General features: G+C 39.4%; 1 protein-coding gene across 1 annotated transcript in view; it reads left to right on the top strand.

Moving 5' to 3' along the window:
• Positions 1-330: 330 nt before the first annotated feature.
• Positions 331-22,715, top strand: part of LOC132578375 (centrosome-associated protein CEP250-like) — an 83,213-nt gene continuing 60,828 nt past the window's right edge. The window contains exons 1-10 of the mRNA XM_060248332.1: positions 331-452; positions 1,796-1,903; positions 5,385-5,474; positions 5,630-5,743; positions 6,680-6,799; positions 7,773-7,895; positions 10,294-10,413; positions 13,286-13,411; positions 20,411-20,530; positions 22,257-22,382. Coding sequence (XP_060104315.1) covers positions 335-452; positions 1,796-1,903; positions 5,385-5,474; positions 5,630-5,743; positions 6,680-6,799; positions 7,773-7,895; positions 10,294-10,413; positions 13,286-13,411; positions 20,411-20,530; positions 22,257-22,382 — 1,165 coding nt within the window. The 5' untranslated portion in view covers positions 331-334. The remainder of the gene's footprint in view (positions 453-1,795; positions 1,904-5,384; positions 5,475-5,629; positions 5,744-6,679; positions 6,800-7,772; positions 7,896-10,293; positions 10,414-13,285; positions 13,412-20,410; positions 20,531-22,256; positions 22,383-22,715) is intronic.

Below are 22,715 nucleotides of genomic sequence, written 5' to 3'. Positions count from 1 at the left end.
GCACCACTTGTAAGTAATAGCTGTTCCACAGGAATTATTTTAGAATTTCTGGTGATTTTTGTTTTGGCTATTGTCATAAAACAGAATTACATCAGCTATGTAAAGTAAATGCATAAACTGTATATCTCTAATATGAACACTCACAACTGTTTTTTATTGGGTGGTTAACGCTGTTTTATTCATAATCATAATATTTCCTGCTTAGTTTGAACACCATTGATTTCAATTGACAGAGTGGAGGAACTGTATAGAATTACTCTGTATGTAGTTAATTTTCCTATGAGAAAAAGGAGCAGAAAATTCATTTCCTTTGCTTTTTTAAATAGAAGATGAAATGAAGGACTTGATTGACGAAAGAATGCTACAACTTGTAGACCATTTGACAGATCTGAAGGGAATCCCTGAAGCAGAAACTGTAGCTAAATTTTTGCTTGACCCTAACAAAAACATAGGTGAGTACAAATCATAGCTCCTTATGTTAAGTATTTTAAGATTATAGATCATGAAGCAGAGATGTCCTTGCTAGAAATCTACAGCTATTATTAGGCTATATCCAAAAGACTGAGAAACAGGAGGACCCAGTTATATCAAGTTTGCCACTGGCATGTGGGACTTGGGAATGAGTTGGATGAAACATGTGACCCCCACCACAGTTCTTGATTTGATTGAACACATGAAATTTTTAGACTGTTAGGTCAGGCATTGCCTACTCTGACTGGCAGTGGCTGTGCAGGGTCTCAAGAAGAGGTTTTTCATATCATGTGCAACCTGTATTTTTTTTAAAACTGGGATTAAATTTGGGACTTTCTACATGTAGATCTGATAGTTATCTATTGAGCCGCAAGTGCCCCCCTCCAAATGTACATTTTACCAAGCATATAAAATTTTATATGGGAATATTAAATAGGAAGAAATTAAAAAAAACCCTATAATTTTGGCAGACCTTGCTATATCTGATCTGTATAAATACTATTCATTTCAATTCTGTTTAGAGATTCTAAGATTAAGCTACTATAACCTTATAGTAGGATTGTGAATTATATTAATTAAGAGAATCTGATAGAAGGGGTTTTTCAAGGCTGCTGAAAAAGGTGGTTATTAGATCATTTCTCAAGAAGGCATTCAGGTATGGAATAAGTACTCAAACAACAAGTTAAAATAAACATGAGATTCTAGAAAAACTTCTAGAGTTTATGATAAGGATTAATTTACTACTTAATGGAAAAACCTGTTCTACATAATTTAGTTTTCTGTATTAGATGCAGGGCTCTTTTTGTAGCAGGAACTCATTTGCATATTAGGCCACACACCCCTGATGTAGCCAATCCTCCAAGAGTTTACAGGACTCTTCTTACAGGGCCTACTGTAAGCTCCAGGAGGATTGGCTACATCAGCTGTGTGTGGCCTAATATGCAAAGGAGTTCCTGCTACAAAAAAAGCACTGATTAGATGATACAGGTCTATACAGTGGCATTACATTTGGAATAAACTATAAACAATTAGTTTTTGGGGAAACTTTGGATGAAATAGGTAGGTAAAATTTGGAGCTGAAACCAATCTACTGAATGTGTGGGGGTAAAGAACAGAAGTTTAACAGGACGGTTTCTACAAAAGTGTCTCAGACAAATATATTAAAAAACCTTATCCTTATAATTTGTTTTGGCAGAATTTTCAGGCTCTGTCTTGACACTGTAATGTGACAGTGCTTTTAAGCTGTTATCAAAAGCTGTCAATATGTAATTCTTTCATTTGCATTGATCAATGATGCTGTTGCTTGGTTTTGTCAATGAGACAGAAATGTTACCATATGCACAAAAGCTTCAGTTAATAAATCAGCTAATAGCTGCAGAAGGACAACAGGAAGCAGAATTCCCCATTCCAGAAGAAGAGGGTCAAGTTGTTGGTAAGTTGAATGTTAATAATATACGGTTTTTGAGTGGTGATCAAAAGTCTGAAGAGTGCATATTGTTTAGTTTTTATTAGTTTTATTAATTCATGCCACTCCTGAAAATAAAAGATTTATTAACAAGTGGTTCTCAGTTTCCATTGCTCTATGTAATGTATTCAGTATATTTAGGGAGATGCATCTGAGGCCTTACCCCTTGTCAATTTCAAAACCTCAGGCAAATGGAAGTAAATATTTGAGAAAGTATGAAAAGATGCGTTGCAGGTGGAATCTTGGAATCAGCTAACTAAATCTCCCTTCAAGAGGGACACCTATAAGAGCAATCATACTATAAAATACAATTTAATGAGCCCTGTTAGGTAGCTGGCTGCTTCTAGCAGATTTAATTTTATTTGTTCATTCCTTGGAGACACAGAGACTCATTAATGTATCAGCAACATTTTTGCTGCTGTTTGGTTCTGCTAATTGTTCTTCTAAATTCATTTATTTTCTTTTATTAGTTTAACATTTTGACATTAAATCTGGGCAGATTTGAAATACACTAGTTTCTGAAATCATTAGGTAGCATCTAAAAGGAGAAAAGCTGCATTCCTTTAGTTTTGGGAGAAGTATCTAAAAGGACAAGGGTTTATATATTTATTTTTTGCTTCAGGTGCCAGACAATAAGAGCTTATGCATTCCAGCATTTAGCTTCTTTATGCACAGTGAGAGGTAGGGAACAGATAACTTTCCAGAGAGTGCGGAGGAAAGGCAGTGTGCCTGTTCTGAACAGTCCTCTACACATTTTTCCCTTACCATCATGGACAGTCGTTCTGTAGACTCCACTTGTTGAGATTCTGTTTGTTGTTTCCAATTTCTGTATCATCCCCTTTTGCTCTGGTTTTCGGAGTAAAGCCCAGTACACCTCTACATTTCTTGTCTTCCTTGAAAAGAGGAGGGAAACTATTCTAATGTTTCCTGGGTGAATTCATGGTGGTTCACTCACAGTAGTGAGGTGAGCTGCTGGCAACTTCTCTCTCTCTTTCTTCCTCCCTCCCTGAATTGACTACAAGTATCTGAGAACTACTTTTTCTGTCTGTAGATCCATAGTGCCTTGCGCGCTTAGTGGTTAATAACCCTAGGGAATTTTGTTGACTTAGATATCCTTTAAAGGGAGAAAAGATAAATAAAGGAGTAGGAAAATATAAACCTGAAGAAGGGTTTTCCCCAACACCTTCAAACCAGTGTACTACCCCACCCCCAAATAAAAGTAGCATGCTTCATTCTCTTTTATGACGTTAGTTCCATTGCTGGCTGCTTTTGAACCTGCCAAGCATATTTGAATTTAGGCTGGACAAATTTGTGACCTCAGACTGCTTACAACATGACAGCTATAAAAAAATTATATATCTTGAAGGAGAACTTAAATGGCAAAGTCAGTTGAAGCAAACAAACTCAGTCCCTTCTTTTGCTCAGTTTGTCTTAGTTTTTTTCGGTGCCTTCCCTTTGGAATATCCTCCTCCTTGAGGCTTTCCTGGCTGCCTAATGTACTGCCCTTGGGATGTCAGTCTTTGGACTGAAAAATTACGTTTTGTGGTCTGCTTCAGTTTTCTTTGACTGCTTCCAGCCCGAAGACCATTTTATAGATGTCATTTTAGGTTGCTGAATCTTGATTTTTGTTGTTGGCTTGATTTTATGCTGGAGAAGACTCTTGAGAGTCCCTTGGACTGCAAGAAGATCAAATCAGTCAGTCCTAAGGGAAATCAACCCAGACTGTTTCCTGGAAGGTCAGATGCTGAAGCTGAAACTCAAATACTTTGGCCACCAAATGAGAAGGGAGCACTCACTGGAAGAAGAAGAAGAAGAAGATATTGGATTTATATCCCGCCCTCCACTCCGAAGAGTCTCAGAGTGACTCACAATCTCCTTTACCTTCCTCCCCCACAACAAGCATCCTGTGAGGTGGGTGGGGCTGGAGAGGGCTCTCACAGCAGCTGCCCTTTCAAGGACAACCTCTGCCAGAGCTATGGCTGACCCAAGGCCATTCCAGCAGGTGCAAGTGGAGGAGTGGGAAATCAAACCCAGTTCTCCCAGATAAGAGTCCACACACTTAACCACTACACCAAACTGGAGAAGATCCTGATGCTGGGAAAGACAGAAGGCAAAAGAAGAAGGGGATGGCAAAAAATGAGATGGCTGGACTGTGAACTGTGCCGGATTCCTCGTCTGATGAAGTGTGCTTAGAGCACTCGAAAGCTTACGTTCTAAATAAAACGTAAGTTGGTCTTAAAGGTGCAATTGACTCCTATTTTGTTCTGCTACTTCAGACCAACAGGGCTGCTTACTTGGATCTATTGTTGGACAGCGTTGCTGATGTAACTTACATTAATTTGAGCAGACTTTGAAGGATGGTGGAAGACAGGAGGGTCTGGCGTGACTTTGTCCATGGGGTCGCAAAGAGTCGGACTCGACTGTGCGACCATAGAACAACAACAAAATATTGACAATATTTGTATTCTTGCTTTAAGATTTATTTGTTATATTTTTTTTACTTTAGGAGCCATCTTGGGCAGATTTCTGGAAAGGCACAATTTTCAAAGTAACTAAATACCTCCTTTTTTTTGAGGAAGGTTTCAGACTTTGCTGAGCACAATGGCTGTATTGAACCCTTTATTTTTACAGCTTACAGTGCTATTCTTCAAACACTGCCTTCTCCCATACTGTCCAACCTGTCAGTTGGGACCTGCCTCACAACCCCTTCTCTCTGTCCCCTGCCCTTTGGAGATGAGGAATGTGGCTAGCAGAGGTGACACTGTTTCAGTGAGGGCACCTAGCTTGCAGAATCCCCTTCCCCCTGAGGCTCACCTGGTGCCTACCTACTCTCCCTTAGGTGGTAGGCCAAAATGTTCCTTTTAGCCAAGTCTTTAATTAAGGGTTGATCTTTTAATTACATTTTATAGACCTGAGAACTGCTTTATGAGATGGTTAAACCTGCTCAACGTTTTTATTCTGTTGTGTGCTCATGCTGAATTTTTAATGCTGAGTTTGAATAGTTTATTAATTGTTAACAACTTTAATGTATTATTATGTTTACTTTGAAAGCCATCTCTAGCATGTTTTCTGGAAAGGTAGTATAGGCATTTTCTAATAAAATAAATCCTAAGAAGAATTATACTCTTAATTCCATTAATATGAATGCGTTAAGAAGATGTAACTTTCCTTAGGATGGTGCTGCCATTGTACTTCCAAGCCCCACATCACTAGAGCTAGTTAAGGTAGATTCCCTCTCTCTCTCGGCTTGACTTCGCGAACGAAGATTTAAGAAGGGTGCAGTAGTCCACGTCTGCTGCAGGCTCGCTGGTGGCTGACAAGACCAATGCTGGTGGCTGACAAGACTGTTAGATTCCCTCTAACAGTGAAATAAAGGAATATAGACGGCATTTTCTGTTAATAAATGGTTTCTCACTTCTTTTACTCTCTGCATGTAACATAGATAAAGAGCAAAGAGAGAAGAAAAGACATATCCTTGCAAATATAGCATCAACTCTAAACCTTCTGCATCTAACACAGGCTGAAGCTGGCCAGACAGGTAAAATCTATGAGATAAATGCAGCGAATAATATGATAGAATATAATAATTGCTGTGTGAATTCAACATCAGAAAATATATACTACAATAACGTGTACATAGAATATAATTCCTGTGTTCATTTCTGTGTTTGTAAAATATTTCTGTCTTCATAGAGGAGGAAGTTAATGAGATGGCAAAGATGAGAAAGATCCTGCTTGCAGATCTGGAATCAAATTTAAAGGACCTTCAGCAAGCAGAAACTGTTGTCCCTACTCAAGAAGACCTTGGTGGGTTCATTGGGAGAGCAGCCATGTTGGTCTGCAACAGAAGAGCTAGATTCAAATCCAATAGCACTTTAGAGACCAACATGATTTCTGGGGAATAAGCTTTCAAGAGTTAGAGCCCCCTTTGTTAGACAAAAATAAGAATGGAGATCCTTGAGTCCTTTTTACCCAATCAGAAGATAGGAGGGGTGTTGCAATGAAAGGAGTCAAGATGCCAAGGTACAATGAGGAATATACTCAGCTTGATTAGAACAAGGGGAGATATGCTTAGGGGCAGAAAATTTGCATCTGTAGTCAGGTTCCTATTTAGCCTTGTGAGGGACTATTCTGAATCTGTAAATGAACTCAGTAATCTTGGATTGTAATCTAGCTCTTGGTAGGTAGTATCCCTTACTGTCAAATCATCAGCGAAAACATGTTCAGTGATATTTATTATTAATAATAATTACAGTTACTTATGCACACTTTTAGGCCAAAGAAGTCACCAAAGCAATTTACAATGAAGAGTACAAAGATACCCAAGATAAATGAATAAAAAGATAAACAGTAAACTGATAGCACAAAGCATAAAAACAGTCAGCTCCAGTGCAACATTAAGTCTCAGTGCAACATTTGCATGCTCAGATTCACCCTAGGGAACAACCAAACCACTCTAAACTTTTTTTTTTGGATTTTTGGGATTGTTGTGAATATGTGTAGACAAATACTGCAAGTACAGAAGTACATTCTGTTTTTCCTTCCACTGGAATATGAGAAAATTGCACTAGATTTATTGTCTTGAAACTTAACATGGTCCACCTGTGAAGGCTAGACTTCCATTTTTTAAAAAAATATGGATTAGTAGTATACATAAAACTTTTAATTTCATGATAGATTTGATTCAGAGTATATAGATAAGCTTTTTCTCATAATGGATCAAATTTGTTGTGCTTTTTAAAGAAAACAAAACTAATGAGCTGACAAAAAAAAGAAGCTTACTGATTTCAGTGCTGGAATCGAATCTGATAAATTTGAAAGAAGCACAAGCTATTGCAGCTACTCAGCCATCAGAAATAAGTAGTAAGTATCTGGGTGCTGTGTATGTGTACATCCATTTATCACCACATTAGCCTTTTCCCATTTCTTAGTTCTACTTTATGTGAGTGTGATTGGTTTCTAAGAACTTTAGATAGGACCTGATGATTAGATTGCATGGTGGAATTGCTATTTCACCTAAAATTAAGATTTAGAATGATAATTTGGGAGGGAAGGTCCTATTAGCAGGCAAATAATCTAATCAAAAGCAAGTCACCTTGATGTGGAAGGGGAAGGCTATAAAGGATGAAAAGTGATAATAAACTGTTCCATTTCAGAAGTGATGATAAACTGTTTCATGGGATGGCTATTGCAAGGCAGAACCTACTCAATACTTAGCTAATTAATACTTTCCAAAGCAACTCATGCTATGAAGAAGAAAAGTTAATGATAGAAAGTTTGTTTGCCTGGTTGTTTTAGACAGATGGTATATTCCGAGAAATGTATAAGAAAGTGAACATGTATAAAAAGCATGAATATGTCCATATATATGTGCGGACCACCAAGCCCGTTTAAAATAAGTGATATTGACTATGGAGCTAAAAAGGTTCTTCACATATATTACAAAAGAAGCTAGTTTGAATTTGTGGTATTGGCTTAGTAGTTTCTAATTATTTTAATGGCTTGTTGGTATTGTCTTACTATTTTGTTGTTAGAAGCCTCAAACAAGTAGCATATAATTTTTCGATATAAATAAATGAGTAGTACAAAGATTTTGTTGTATTATTAAAATGCTGCTTTTGTATAATAAGATGTGATCATTTTGTACTTAGTCCTCAAAGAATTCAGACTTCAAATAGACATTTAGTTTCTACAGTATTTTTATATTTTTGAAGTGGTTATTCACTTATACAAAGATAGTTTTTGTTGTTAGGTTGCCTTTTTCCAGATTTCATATTGCAGGTAGCACTTGCTGAATTATTTTAAAATAGGTACAAAAATGATCCTCTTTTCACAGAGAACCAAGTAAAAGAGTTACTACAAGAAAGAGAAGCATTAACTGCTTGTCTGGAGGCAAATGAACAAGAGCTGCAAGATACGAAGTCTCAAGAAACAGAACTAGTGGAAAAAATTAAGCATGGTAAATGGAAAACAAAAAAGTTTGAAAAAATCTATATATACCATATATCTAATAAGAAAAGTGACAAAATATCTGTAAAGATTTAGAAATAGTGTGCTTCTGTTGCAAAAGAAGGTGAAGGAAAAACCATAGATCTAGACAAGTTCAGTAGCAGGGGTCATTTAGTAAAAAAAGAGGTGCTGGAGCTCATTAGCAGAACTCATTTGCATAACTGATTTGCGTATGTTACACACCCCTGACATCACCAGAAGGTGTACTAAATTATATCAGCTCAGCATCTACCTTAAAATGCTTCTCGAATTATAATTGTCATAATAAAACCTTGTGAGGAGTGTGCTATGCAAGAGTCGTAGCATTCTCCCAACCATGTTCAGGCTTCCCACAACCCAGGAAGCCTGAGTGAGGTTGGCGGGGCGCTGTAGCAGTGGGCATGCACCCATCGCTGCACCCCTCTCCCCAAACTGGAAGTTGGGGGCGGGGATGGGGCCTTGCCTGGGGCAGCAAAAGCCCCATTGCCAGCCCTGCTAGTAAATTATTCCTTGGTGGTGTTGGCTGGGTTGCTGGCTTCATTTCTTTGCCCTTCATCTGGTCTGTTAACCAAGCTGTTGGTCTGCCTTACAGAGGAATGGAAACAAAGGAGTAAATGGGCTATACGCTGATTAAATTCGCAGCTCAAAAAGCAGGACAGCAAAAGCAAAGTCTTCCATTCAGTGGAATAAGGGACATGCTCCAAGTACTGAAATTGCTCCTAATATTAATGAGAATATATGTTAATTGGAAGTTGCTCCTTCCAAAGGGGGTCTGGCTGTATCATATATCTCCAAATAACAAGGCTGCTTGAAGGGCTTGCTTAAATTTTTAAAGCAGGAATAATTACATTTCCTTCGTTGTACTTTTGAATCTAAGAATATCTTGCATCAGAGTTAATGAGCACTTTGAATTGTTGTGTATGTTTTCTTCTTTTGTATTTGGAAGAATATTTTCTTTGAAAAAGATCTAAATATTTTAAACACATTCCTTGCTTGATGGATTGCCTATCTATGAATACAATAAGGGCTTCAGTAACCAAAAAAACCAAGAAGGCATATTTTCTATAATGCAAATTACAAGTTCTTTAAGGCCAATATTTTTGGGATAATAATACCATATTGCAGTCATGCTAACAAATGTGAATCAAAAGCCTTGACATAATATAATTTATATCAAATTTCAACAAAAGTGATGCCAGCAAGCAGCCTAATGTACCACTTATTTATTTAGACTAAATGCATTGGGACAGCAACACTGATTTTTCAGGTTTCAGAGTGCCAGCTATATTAGTCTGTGATAGCTTGTGTTATCTGCTCAATGCTTTTGGGAAGTGGAGTTTTTCTTCCCTTCTCCACAGCATTGTGGTGCATTCATGCACCTCCAACAGTTCCCTGACAGTTCTCTGCCATTTCAGAGGGGATAAGAGCATCTGCTACTGTTCTCTGACATGCTACATGTGAGGAGTGAATAGAGTTTGGCCCCTTTCAGGTAGCCAAACAGCTACTTAAGGAGTTAGCTCCCAACTCATGGTTGATGAGTAGAGAGTACACCAAGCCTACAAACATTTGAGCTGCCCTAACATAGAATGGGATTTAATCTCTTATCTCCTCCTACTGAACCCAAAAGCTTACTTAGACAAAGAGATTCACTGGACAAACAGCTTATTCCTGGAGGTGCCCAGTGAATTTCTATATCCAGAAGGTCATTCATCCCAGAATCCTTCTCATTGGATTCTAGATAGGGGAGCTGCATCTATTATTAGAAGGATCCCTGTGGCGCAGAGTGGTAAAGCTGCAGTACTGCAATCAGAGCTCTCTTCTCACAACCTAAGTTCGATCCCAGCGGAAGCTGGGTTCAGGTAGCCAGCTCAAAGTTGACTCAGCCTTCCATCCTTCCGATTTCGGTAAAATGAGTACCCAGCTTGCTGGGGGGGAAATTTAGATGGCTGGGGAAGGCAATGGCAAACCACCCTGTAAAAAAGTCTACTATAAAAACATCGTGAAGTGATGTCATCCCAGAGTTGGAAACGACTGGTGCTTGCACAGGGGACTACCTTTACCTTTTAATATATTATTAGCTGATAAGAGTTTTGCAATCTGGAAATAATACTGGGGCATTAAAGTTGAATGTACTTGATTCTTTATCAGCAGTTTGTATGACTGGTCCATTTCTAAACTACTCCTGATTTCCCCCCCCCAGTTGTTATAATCATGATTCATTAAAGAAAAACTGTGCTTATGATAAGGTCTTTCCCCATCCTTATTTACTGGTGGTATTTTTTTTCCCCATAGCAGAATATTATTCTTTTGTGGGATGCAAGATTAAAAGTAATGAATTTATACATTTTACACTGTTTCTCATTTTATAGAGGAGGAAATAAATGAGCTGTCAGGGAAAAGGAGGGTGTTGCTTGCTGATCTGGAAAAAAATCTGAACGATTTACAGGAAGCACAGGCTATTGCAGCTATTGAACCTAGCTTTGAGAATGGTAACTACAATCTTTTTATGTTTACACTAGTCAGGATTATATCATACATTAGTCAGACCATGCAGGAATCCAAACTAGGATTATGCAGATGGAGGATAGGGCTTTGTGGAGATAGATTGCCTAGTTCCCATTGAATGTGTTTGAGTTTTGTGGTGCACTTTGATATACAGCTGAGAAGCCAAAATGTGATTCTTAATCCAAATATTATGCTTTCCAGAATCACAAGGAAAGTTTACCCAGCCCTGTTACAAAGATATTACATTCATATAAGAAAATAACTTTCAGTCGCTCATGAATAAAAATAATGTTGCAGTTCAGAACTAGTGGGGACAAAATGCACCAACCTCTCTTATAGCAGTAGCCTTCCCCAGTAGGTCTCTTTTAAGGATATAATGTGTGCACAGTTCCTGCCAAATACTTGTCTTTCACTTCCATCCCACTCCAGATAGCAGATACTTTACTAGTTGTATAAATTTACATAGCGTGTGCATGATAAGTCATTCTTTATACCATAAGCCTAGGGTAGATGATTCCCCAGTGGCATGCTGTTCTTAGCTAGAATTTGCTACAGCTTTTCACACTGCTTTTTTGTGTGGGTATAATCATATACTAGTGAGTTCAAAAGAAGCAACCACTGTGTATAACAACAAATAAGAGTTTAGATTATTCAAACATTTTTTCAACCATTACAATGTGTAATATACAATATGTAAATTAGGAGTGTGCAGAAAAATAAGGTATTTTTCAGATCTGGACATATTGGAGCTAAAAAATATTGAGTTTTCCATGTACCAAATATCAGTATGGTGTTTGTATCTGTTGGGTCCCCCCCCCCCCAGGTTTACAATATTTTTTAGCTCCATTATTCATTATGAAGAATTTTCCAGAGCCTGGGACAATATTTTTAGAGGTAGTGGCATCAAAATTGCTGGGTTGCTTCTGGCGACTGTTCTTTAAATGAGAACATAACAACATAAGAGAACGCATGTTGGATCAGGCCAATGGCCTATCCAGTCCAACACTCTGTGCCACACAGTGGCCAAAAAACCCCCCCAAGTGCCATCAGGAGGTTCACAAGTGGGGCTAGAAGCCCTTCCACTTTGCCCCCCACCAAGCTCCAAGAATACAGAGCATCACTGCCCCAGACAATTCCAATAAAATGCTGTGGCTAATAGCCACTGATGGACCTCTGCGCCATATTTTTATCCAATCCCTTCTTGAAGCTGGCTATGCTTGTAGCCGCCACCACCTCCTGTGGCAGTGATTTCCACATGTTAATCACCCTTTGGGCGAGGAAGTACTTCCTTTTGACAATTCTAACCCAACTGCTCAGCAATTTCATTGAATGCCCACGAGTTCTTGTATTGTGAGAAAGGGAGAAAAGTACTTCTTTCTTTACTTTCTCCATCCCATGCATTATCTTGTAAACCTCTATCATGTCACCCCACAGTCGACGTTTCTCCAAATAACTCTCAAATTTCAAGTCAGTTAGCCCAAGAGATCCAATTCTGTTTGCTCCTGAACAAAATGCCCCCAGATGTCCTCCACTGTGTGGAGGGAATGTAGAAACAGAGAATCTCTCCCCCAGAAGGCTATTGCAAGCTATTGCTAAGCCTAACCAATGTAAAATGTGAGAATCTTGACCTATGCAAAATGCAAGAATCTTGACCACTGTAAATTATGAGAATATCAACGTAAACTATAAGAAGCCACAGAAAACCCCATGAACCAAACCAGCTACAGCAAATAACTGCAAATATCAGCTCCTGACATTTCCAGTTAATCTTGAATATATCCAGTAATCTGAAGAATCCTGGATATATTTGGCCTGATTAGAGCTGAAAAATACTGATAAGGTATTTTTTTATATATATATTCTGCTTAGTTATATCTGAACGCACATCCTTATTACCACTACAAATATTCAGGTTTCAAAGGTTCTGTTTTTCAAACCCGAATAGTACCAGTTGTAAATATATCGTTCAGCATATCATATTAATTATTAAAGAAAATTTTAAATAAAAGTGTTATATTTTATATAGGTATTTGACTTTGGTTTTGGATCCCATGCTCATTACAGCATGGAGATTGCTGTAATGCTGTGATCTACTGTTTTAAGTTTTTTTCTTTAATCCTGGCTCACTTTAAATATCAAGCCCTACAGAAATGGATGAATGGCAGGGGTTCTGGAATTAAACAGATCTAATCAGGGGTTCCAGGGTGTTCATGTTAATCAGTTCCTAAGTTAGTTTCCTGTTGTTTGGTGAGCTTGTGATTTCCCTATGGAGATTCCAATGTGTTTGGAACCTTGGGTATAGCATTTTTTGGGGGGGGAGGGAAGGCTCCTCAGGAGGAGTTTCTTTCCCACTCTAAATCTAATTGAGTGTAGATCATTCAAGTCTGGACAATGGGGGTCAAAAGGCAGGTATTTCATGACTGTGACACAGTCTTTTGGAATGTCTTCCCCAATGAGGATTATCTGGCAGGTTCTTTCTTAGATTTGGAGGGGGGGGGGGTCTTGTAAAAAGTTTCTTGCTCAGGAAGATTTTTGGTCCTGTTACGTGGTGATTAAGACTGCTGATTATGTTATTATTATAGAGCTGCTGTTAACTGTTCATTCTGTTGTATGTATTTATTGTATTTTTAATATACTTTTATCAGTGAATTGTACTTTACTGTTTGTTTTGGGCTGCAGGCATCTTTAAGAATGCAGGATAATGAAGTGAGGCATAAGCATTTAAATAAATGGATATTGCATTGTTACACTAGAGACCGTTTTATAGTATATTATTTAAAAGCAAAATTGAAAGTATAAAATGTGTAATTTTAATAAGATGTACACTACATGTAGGATGTATTCCCATTTTCTTAGATGAAATGATAAAAGAGCTAGCAGCACAAAGAGAGCTGTTGACTGCAAGTCTAGAGGCAAACCTAGAGGATCTGGAAAAGGTACAGGCTTTTGTTCCAGGTCCAGGAGAAGAAAGCAGACTTAAGCGTGAGTGCTCTTTGACTTGTTGTACATTAGATATGTCACTGATAGATCACAGTCTGGATTTTTAAGACATTCCACAAACAAAATGTATAAATGTCTTGTTGCGTATTAACTATAACTAACTCAAGGATATCCATCCAGGTTAATGTTCATGCATAGTCATAGCTTGTGCTATTATGAATGAATGTTCATTCTTTAAAAACTCCTACTCAGTAAAAATTAATTTGGATGAGTCCCTCCTCTCTTCAGCTCACTTCAGAAGCAGCTTGGGTTTTTTTAGTTTCCCCGCAGGATTCTCAGACAAAAACTCAGGACCTCTGAGTTTTAAAAGCAAAAGTATGGAAAAGTGAACAAGGAAAGTACATCTTCCATTCCCTAACAGTCCTTTGTGCATTCCCAAGCCAAAATGTGTACCCTTGAGAAAGGAGAGCTGTGCATATGAAGGGCAGGACTGGTAGAGAGTTTGGGCTATACCAGGAGTGGCAAAGTTGTGGCTTGGGAGTCACACACTGCTTTCACACATATTGTTTGGCTCCTGGAGGTCAAGCAAGAACTTAGTGCAAGCTTACTTTCAAGTAAGTGTGCTTAGATTTGGGACCTCAGTCAGCCTCTGAGCACTGATCTACAGGTAGGTGACTATTTCTGCAGTGTATGAAGTGGGGAAGGAGGGGGAAATATACAGACTTGCAAGCTCTTCTCATCCACCACAGAGGTCTCCCAGAGACCTAGAATAGGGGAAGAGAGCAAAAGAGCCAAGAAAGCCACTGGAAGGACAGAATTAGAGTGGCTCAGGGTTCCCCCTTAGTTTCCTAGCTCTTGTAGGAGTTATATTTATTAACCTTGGTGTCAAGGCAAAGAAGAATGCATCATGATGCAAAAAGTGGTCAGTGATTTATAGGGTAGATGTGTGTTTCTTTCTCCTACTGGTGCAAAAAAATAATTCCCTTATCTTTCCCTATGCTGGTCTTATGGGGACTGTTATTCTAGCATGGTCATGTTGTAAAGTACATGCATGTGTATTTTATGTTTCTATGCAAAGAAAGTATTAAGAGTTTTAATAAATATGTTTCTGTAATATTTGTTCGTGTCTTGCAGCTCTCAAACATCTGACATTTATTCTATGTGGCTCTTATGTTAAGCAACTTTGGCCACCCCTGTGCTATACCATGCAGCCTTCCCTCCCAGCACTACCACATTACAGAGACAAAAACAATCAACAGTCAAAAAGTTCCCCACCATGTAATTTGTATAAAGTTTCAACAAAAAGTAAACCCAAAAAGTAGCCTTAACTACCATGTTTGTAGATCCAGGGGGCAGCCATGTTGGTCTGAAGGAGCAGAACAAATTTTGAGTCCAGTGGTACCTTTAAGACGAACAAAAATTTATTCAAGGTATGAGCTTTCGTGTGCATGCATACTTCCTCACTCAAAATTTGTTCTCCCATGTTTACATTTAGACAGTGCATTCTTTAGGACAGTAGTTCTAATCTCTCAAATCTAGAATTCTCTCATATTTGTCATAGAGGTTTTGTTAATATTATTCCTTAGATTCAAGGGTTTGTTCATCATCGTGGCTTCTGTGCAGTCCCACATGGGACTCCCGCTTTCTCAGGACTGCCACAGAGAGGAGCTAGCAAACTTTTAAAAATAAGTTTCTAGAGCCTGAGTGCTCCCCCTCCCTTCAATCCTCCTTATAGAGTTTCCCAAAGGGTCATGTGATCTCGGAGTGGGATAATTTTCCCACAGTTTTCTTCTTGCTGCCATAAGAAGAGGACATAGAGCGAGCAAGCTGATTGAAACAATGTTCTTTAGACTTCCAAATAATTAATTTACCTCAAGATTAAGGTAAAATGGCACTTTTCAAGCATTGTGAAGAGTGCAGTACCAAAATGGCACAAAATGATGAGCATAAAGCCTACTTTTTATGCTTAGGGAAAGGGCATAATACTGCCTCATGCCCTGCTTGCTGCCACCTCAAGCTGAAAGCCACCAAAGGTAGGGCAGCTCAATTTACAGCAGCATTATGAGGAAAGGATTTAGGAGCCATGGATTCAACCTCAGAAAAACGGATTCCTTCAGAAATGATAACAAGAGCTGAGGAATTCAGTGCTAGCCCCAACTCCTCAGCTGCCTGAGTAACAAACTGTGGTGCAGTTAGCTTCTGAGCCACTGGGGAGAGTATCTTTTAAAAATGGTGAAGCACACTTACGAAATGTCACTGACACACTTGCCTTCACCCAGATGCAGGGCATCACTTTGGCATCGACAATTAACTTGCCATTGAGATTGGGTGGCCAGATCACCTTGGAGTTTACAGGACTCCCCAACTCATCATTGATTCCAAAAGGACTCTCAAAACCGACTGTTAGAACATAAGAGAAACCATGTTGGATCAGGTCAGTTGCCTATCCAGTCCAACACTCTGTGTCACACAGTGGCCAAAAAAAACAGGCACCATCAGCAGGTCCATCAGTGGGGCCAGGACACTAGAAGCCCTCCCAATGTGGGCTCCCCAGCACCAAGAATACAGAGCATCACTGCCTCAGACAGAGAGTTCCAACAATATGCTGTGGCTAATAGTACTTTTCTCCCTTTCTCACAATACAAGAACTCGTGGGCATTCGATGAAATTGCTGAGCAGACAGGTTAAAACGGATAAAAGGAAGTACTTCTTCACCCAAAGGGTGATTAACATGTGGAATTCACTGCCACAGGAGGTGGTGGCGTCCACAAGCATAGCCACCTTCAAGAAGGGGTTAGATAAAAATATGGAGCAGAGGTCCATCAGTGGCTATTAGCCACAGTGTGTGTGTGTGTGTGTGTATATATATATATATTGGCCGCTGTGTGACACAGAATGTTGGACTGGATGGGCCATTGGCCTGATCTAACATGGCTTCTCTTATGTTCTTATGTTCTTATGTTCACTGATGGACCTCTGCTCCATATGTTTATCCAATCCCCTCTTGAAGCTGTTTATGCTGTTGACACCTACCAACCCAGCGTTGATGTCACCTCAACTCAGATCACTGATACCAGTTGACGTCAGCTGCTACCTGAGGCCAAGGACCCCTTCACTATCGAGTAGCCAGAATTTATCACCTGAACTCAGACCAAGACATCTTAGAAATTCAACCAGTGCAACCTACTACACAAAAAGTCCACAAGGACAATGAAACTTAGCTATGAGCACCGCCAAGGTGCCCAGTGGTTCCAATACCCAATGATGTTCCCTGTGCTATGCGGCTCTTAGGACCACCACCACCCTCCTTTTTGTGGTCCACCATCTTGTTCATCTAGAACAGGGATGTCAAGCTCACTTGTTACGAGCGCCAGATTTGACATAACTGAGACCTTGTCGGGCTGGCCCATGTGTGTCATAAAATGTAATGCCAGGTAGCACAGATATAAACTTTATAAAGGGCACAGACAAACACAAATATTTTTTTACTTAAAATAAAACATGCTTAAAACATTTAACAGCCTCAGATAACTGACACCTCTTGCTCTCAGTCATTTTCAAAAACTGGAGACTATGCCTGTGCTGTAGCAATTTTGAGTATGCTGTTCAGGTGTGCACCCATAAGTTGCAAACCCACTTTCAATTTATTGATGTTCATTACAGAAATCTCATGGTAAATGCTTTGAGCCTGAGACCTAGTGGGAAACACGAAATGGCTGGGCATTGTGAGCTTTTGTACATAAATTACTTCATGTGCTGGTCAAGAACTGAAGACTATGTGTTTGTCTACAAAACTATAGTTTTCCCCAGAAAAATAATTACAACTCCTATGTGACAGTGCAAGAATATAGAGACAGCCATGTATATTGGTCAGTATCAGCCTACTATCTGGGAAGTCTAAGTTCAAAATCCCCAATCAATCAAAGAAAAATGTGAAAGAAAAATCAAAGGAAATGTGCTGGGTAAACTTGGTCTGCACACACTCTCAGCCTAATCCTGTTTGGCGTTATTCCTCTTTTGGATCATGAAGGTATGAATACAATGAAAAGAGAAAGGCAAATCCATTTGCACCCAGGAGAGCCCTGGCACAACAAACCAACAAAACACTCTCTCCCTCCCTTCCTCCCTCTGTGTGCGCGCGTGTGCAGCAAGGCAGAAAGCCCATACCTTGAATAAAACATGGTTGGTCTTAAAAGTGCTTTCTTTGTATCTCTTCAGTGCAATTGATGGAGGGAACTGGGCAAAGGAAGCTTTGGTTCTTTCCCTTCCTCCCCAGGTACAAGGAGGAGGGAGGAGCCTCAGCCAACAGAGGGAAGAGAGGCTTGGCTCAATAGTTCTGCTGTGTGATTGACATAGCCTGGCAACCCAGGCTATCTCAATCACACAGCAGAGCTACAGAGCCAAGCTCTTCTACCGGCTGAGACTCCTCCTCCCTTTGGGAAGACGAAATGGGGAAGAGAGAAAGAGCAAGAGGCTGCTTTGCTCAGCTACCTCATCACAGGGGAGAAATAAAAAATGGATACCAAAGGAAGCAGGTGAGGGAGAAGGAAGCAGGCTATTGCCAGTTGCTGGCGGGCCTGATTGGAGTCCTCTGGGAACTGGGTTAGGCTCATGGGCCAGACGTTTGACACCGCTGATCTAGATCCTGTGACTGACAAGCAGTTTTCATTGCGCTATGGTCAATACTTCAATAGGGTTTTGAGGCTGATACAGAGGATGTTTCCGTTCCCTTGCCAGATGATATGGTAGCTGAATGATCAACACCTTCACCTACTGAAGATCTGAAATTATATGCAGAACAGATCATTCATATAGTGAAATAACTAAATCTTGATTATTTATCAACAGAACCAAAATCGGCAAACCCAATAATTAATGTGCTGTACAACTCAGACATGGGTCCAGTTGCCTTGCCATTCCTCCTGGAAATGCAGGATTTTGCCATGAGTGTGTGCCTGCATCTGCTTCAGCTTCACTCAGAAAACTCGAGAACTTATATAAAGTGATTGAAGTGACTTATTTCAACGTCCCAGAGCCAATGTATTAGTATCTGAGGTCCTTCCAGCCAGAAGAAGATTGGATTCACACTTATCACCTGTGGATAAAGAAAGCCACAAATTATATTTTTTAGGCTGCAAGGTTTATTTATCAGGGGTGATGGGACTGACAGTATTGAACTTCACTGCCACAATAGGCAGATAGCAAACGTTATTATGGGAAAGAATGACTCAGTTTGTTGACCTAGTTCCATATGATTAAAAACCTTTAGCTAAGGCACTTATAGTAGAGAGCCAGAGGCTGGGGAAACAGCAGCTGAACACAGGTCACAATATTGCATACTCCCTTAGTAGGGCCATGGCATCAGGAATTGTCTTAAGTTATTCTTGGCTGAGATCATTGACCCTTCCTACAGATACCAAAGCTTAAGTAGATCTCCCCTTCAAGGGTAATGAGTTATTTAGTGACCAGATTGACAAGGTTCTGGAGCACATAAGAAAATATAAAATTACTGCTAAGTCCTTGAGTATTATACCCAGCATGAAGCAACAATACAAGCAAAGATATGGGCATAGAAACTTCCAAAGATCTCACTGTGTGAGACCTTTTAGATATCCTTATTACAGGTATCAAGCTCCTCCTTACTCTCAGCAGTCTGAGACCCCAATACAGCCCCAAAGCAGGAGACAAAATAAAGGGAGGAATAGACCAGTATCTCAATCCCCCAGGGAGCAGCAGCAGAGACGTTCTAGTGTACCCTGACTAGACAGGATGGGATGCCTTTTTCCAGGACAGAATGTCCAAGTATTAGAACTTCTTGTTAACCATTACAGTGGACAGATGAGTGTTGTCAATAATAAATATTTATTGGAATTCCATTCTTTACCTCCTTACCGTCTTCCTCCAAAAATATCTGCAATTTATTCAACCTTCTTCATCCAGGAGGTGGATGAGTTATTGCTCAAGGGTACAATCAACAGAAGTCCTCAAGAACCCCATTTCTTCTGTAATGACTGTATTGGCTGGGGAGAAACAGTTTCTGGCTTCCTCCACTACACTGTTTTCATCCCTTAAATTGCACTGTGAGATTGCTGCGCTGTTGCAAAAATTTATTTGAAGTAATGTAATTTCTCAATGGAGCCAATAGCAGCTGCATGGCCTGTCTGAGGATGTGAAAATGGTGTATGGGGTGGGATAGAGTGAAGCTACTTCACTGTAATCACTAGCAAAAAAGGGTTACCATCTGTCCGAGGGGTACAAAGTCCCATCATATATCTGATACAAAGTCTTGTGGCAGACACAAGGACTTTTAACATGTAGCGAAGCCCTCACTTTATTTTTTTGCCATCAAGTTGCAGTCAACTAATGGCAACCTTGCAGGGTATTCAAGGCAGGAGATATTCAGAGGTGTTTTGCCACTGCCTGCCTCCATGTATTGACCCTGGTTTTCCATGGTGGACTTACTTCCAAATACATACAAATAGTGCCAGCCCTGTTTAGCTTCCATAATCAAGCTTGTCTGGGATATCCAGATTGGACAACAGTTTATTAACATATTGCTTATTTATTGTATTATTTCTGTTTCCAGGAAATCATTTATCCCAGAATCTTGCCTCACTGCATTCTAGATTGGAGAACAATATAGTTATTAACAGCTGATAATTTCGTTCCAGCTTGAAAATTATATTGAGGCATTAAGTGTGAATGTTTCCTTGTGCACAATATGGCTGACTGGCACATATGGAAAAAATGTTTTCAAAGTGAAACTAATGTGAATGAGAAATGTTATGATAGTAGGGAAAAGGGGGGAACACTAAGCAAGGGAGAATAGTTTATGTCTTTTGAGAGCCCAAGTTTGCAGCAGTAAGTAGGAGAAAAAAAGGGGTACGAGGTGCAGGAAGAGTAGTTTATTTGACCTTTTAGATTCTTGAGTATTTTTTTAAAAAACTTTTAGAGCAGAATGTTTATTCGTTATGTGATTTAAAATTTACAGGCAATATATTTGTATGTTTTCCCTCAATTTTCTATTTTTTTTTCACATAGAGGAAGAAATTAACGAACTGTCAGAAAAAAGGAAAACCTTGCTTGGTAATCTGAAATCAAATCTAAAGGACTTGCAAGAAGCACAGGCTCTTGCAGCTATAGAACCTAGCACCATGAATGGTAAATATAATCTTATTATGTATAAGTAAATTGCATTTTGGTACACCCGTGTTGGAAAAACACCTTTGGTAACAAACTGTGACGTCTTCTCGTGAATCAGAGAGGGTATACTGGTAGAAGCAAAGGAGAATAGAACTTTTTGAGACTGATTTGGGGGATTAAGATATTCAGCCTCCACCAGGTCAACTTCTGAGTATTTTGTTCTAAGTAGGTCAGCCAAATGACATTTGGGATGCTGACCTCCTTTCCAGTTTGGAGTTTGTCCCCTTTGCCCACATATTGTTAAACAGATCTTTCTTGGCTGAAATATTAGCTGGAGGGAGTTTGTTTCATGAAGCACTTCCCTGTTTCAAGTTGTGCTCCCTTACCTCCTTGACGGGTATATGCCTGCCGTTGTCTCTCCATGCTAGTGTTCTGGGATATTGGCTGTACCTGAGATGTTAATTGTATCTGCTGCTTGTTAGCAGACAGCTTGGTGAACTCTGCAGGTAGCTGTTTCATTTGAGTATTAATGTTTTGAATGTCTCTAAAGAGACATTCCACAGTTCCTGCAATTAAGATTTAAAGTCTGCTCTCTGTAGGTGTTCCAGCTGCCTCAGGGGCTGAATCAATATGCCCTACCCTTGACTCCAATGTAGTAGTAGTATCTTCAGCCAGGGTACTCACATTTTCCTCACTGGCAAGCTCAAGTGGTAAAAAAATGATTTGCAGTCTCAATGGCATAAATAGGAGTATGATTCTTACTCCTGCTTTTACTTTCATTTGAGCTAAAAAAGTCTCTGATCCTGGATTGTTTGGAAGCTGGAAATGGATCTTCCTCCTCTATATCTCTAGGTCGCTTCTCTGCCATCATTGTAATACGTGACGAGAAGGAAAAGGAGAAGAATGGGAAAAAAAGGAAAAGAAAAAAGGAAACCTCCTCTTAATTAGGAGAGTTTCTCAGTGTACTCTTTATCACAGCAAACCAACTAATTAAGACTCCCAGTTCCAGAGTGAGCAATAGGGGAGGCAAACAGTTTAGAGTCAAAGAGCTAGCAGCTGTCCCAAAACTTTCTCGCACGGAAGATAAACAGTTCATTTAAAAAATTCCATACAAGATAGGCTAAAAGCGATTGAATGGGTATAAAATAAAATTAAAATACTGTTCCAAACAAGCAGCGCTGCAACTCAAACATCCTCCCTTGTCAGCTGGAACCGGAAGTCCCCCCCAGAAGTCAGAAGTTATTAGTATTATATGTGAGTCATGCCATCTACTGAACCCTGTGGTGATCCTGCTGGTGTGTCTTCTTGGCTCCATCCAATTTCCAAACTGACCAGTGTGGTTACTCAGAAAAGGGGTCACAGAGTTAAGGGCTAATATAGCTGATTTGATTTTATCAATGAATTGTTTGTTACTGTTTGTTTAAGGCTTTAACCACCTATAACAGCTCGGGATGATGAACAGGGAATAAACATTTAAATAAATATTGCATAACTGTTCTGTTGTATATTTGTTTGGTGTAGAATAATCAAAAGCAAATAATGAATATGAATGCAGTTTTAATTAATTTATTATTTATATTTTAAATTTCTGAATTGTCCAATTCCTGACTGCACAGGGCTCTGAGTGATTTACAACAGGTTCAAAACATCAGCATAATATCATTAAAACCTTAAAATGATACTTTAAAAATCAGTCAATCCCAGGCCAGTATACTAAATGTGCAAGGAATTTCCATTTTCTCAGATGAAAAAGTAAAAGAGCTATCAGAACAAAGAAAGGTGTTGGCTGCTAGTCTAGACACAAACCTGCAAGAACTGCAAAGGGCACAGGGTTATGTTCCAGATCCAGAAGAAGAAAGCAGACTTAAAGGTGAGTGCTTTTTGACTTGTCATTCGTTGGAAATGTCATTAGGGAGGTATTTATTAAGTTTTTTATATTTTGCCTTTCGTTGAAGCTCAAGGCAACTTTGAAATCGCAATTTAAAACATGCGGAATGAAATACAAGCCCCAAATACCTCCCATGTACGCAAGCTCCAGTCCTTATTGTGAGTGAATCAATAGGTCCTGGGCAATGTTCCCTCTAAGCTGCGGAGTCTTGTGAGCAAAAATTCTACTTTGTGAGCTACTGGCATTAAAGTTGTGAGCTACAGGCATTAAAATTGTGAGCTACTATATAAATTAGTGGGTTCTGGGGTCATCCTT

Source organism: Heteronotia binoei, chromosome 10 (genome assembly GCF_032191835.1).
Source record: "Heteronotia binoei isolate CCM8104 ecotype False Entrance Well chromosome 10, APGP_CSIRO_Hbin_v1, whole genome shotgun sequence".
In the NCBI taxonomy this organism is placed as follows: Eukaryota; Metazoa; Chordata; class Lepidosauria; order Squamata; family Gekkonidae; genus Heteronotia; species Heteronotia binoei.
This window is presented reverse-complemented; position numbering and strand designations above follow the sequence as displayed.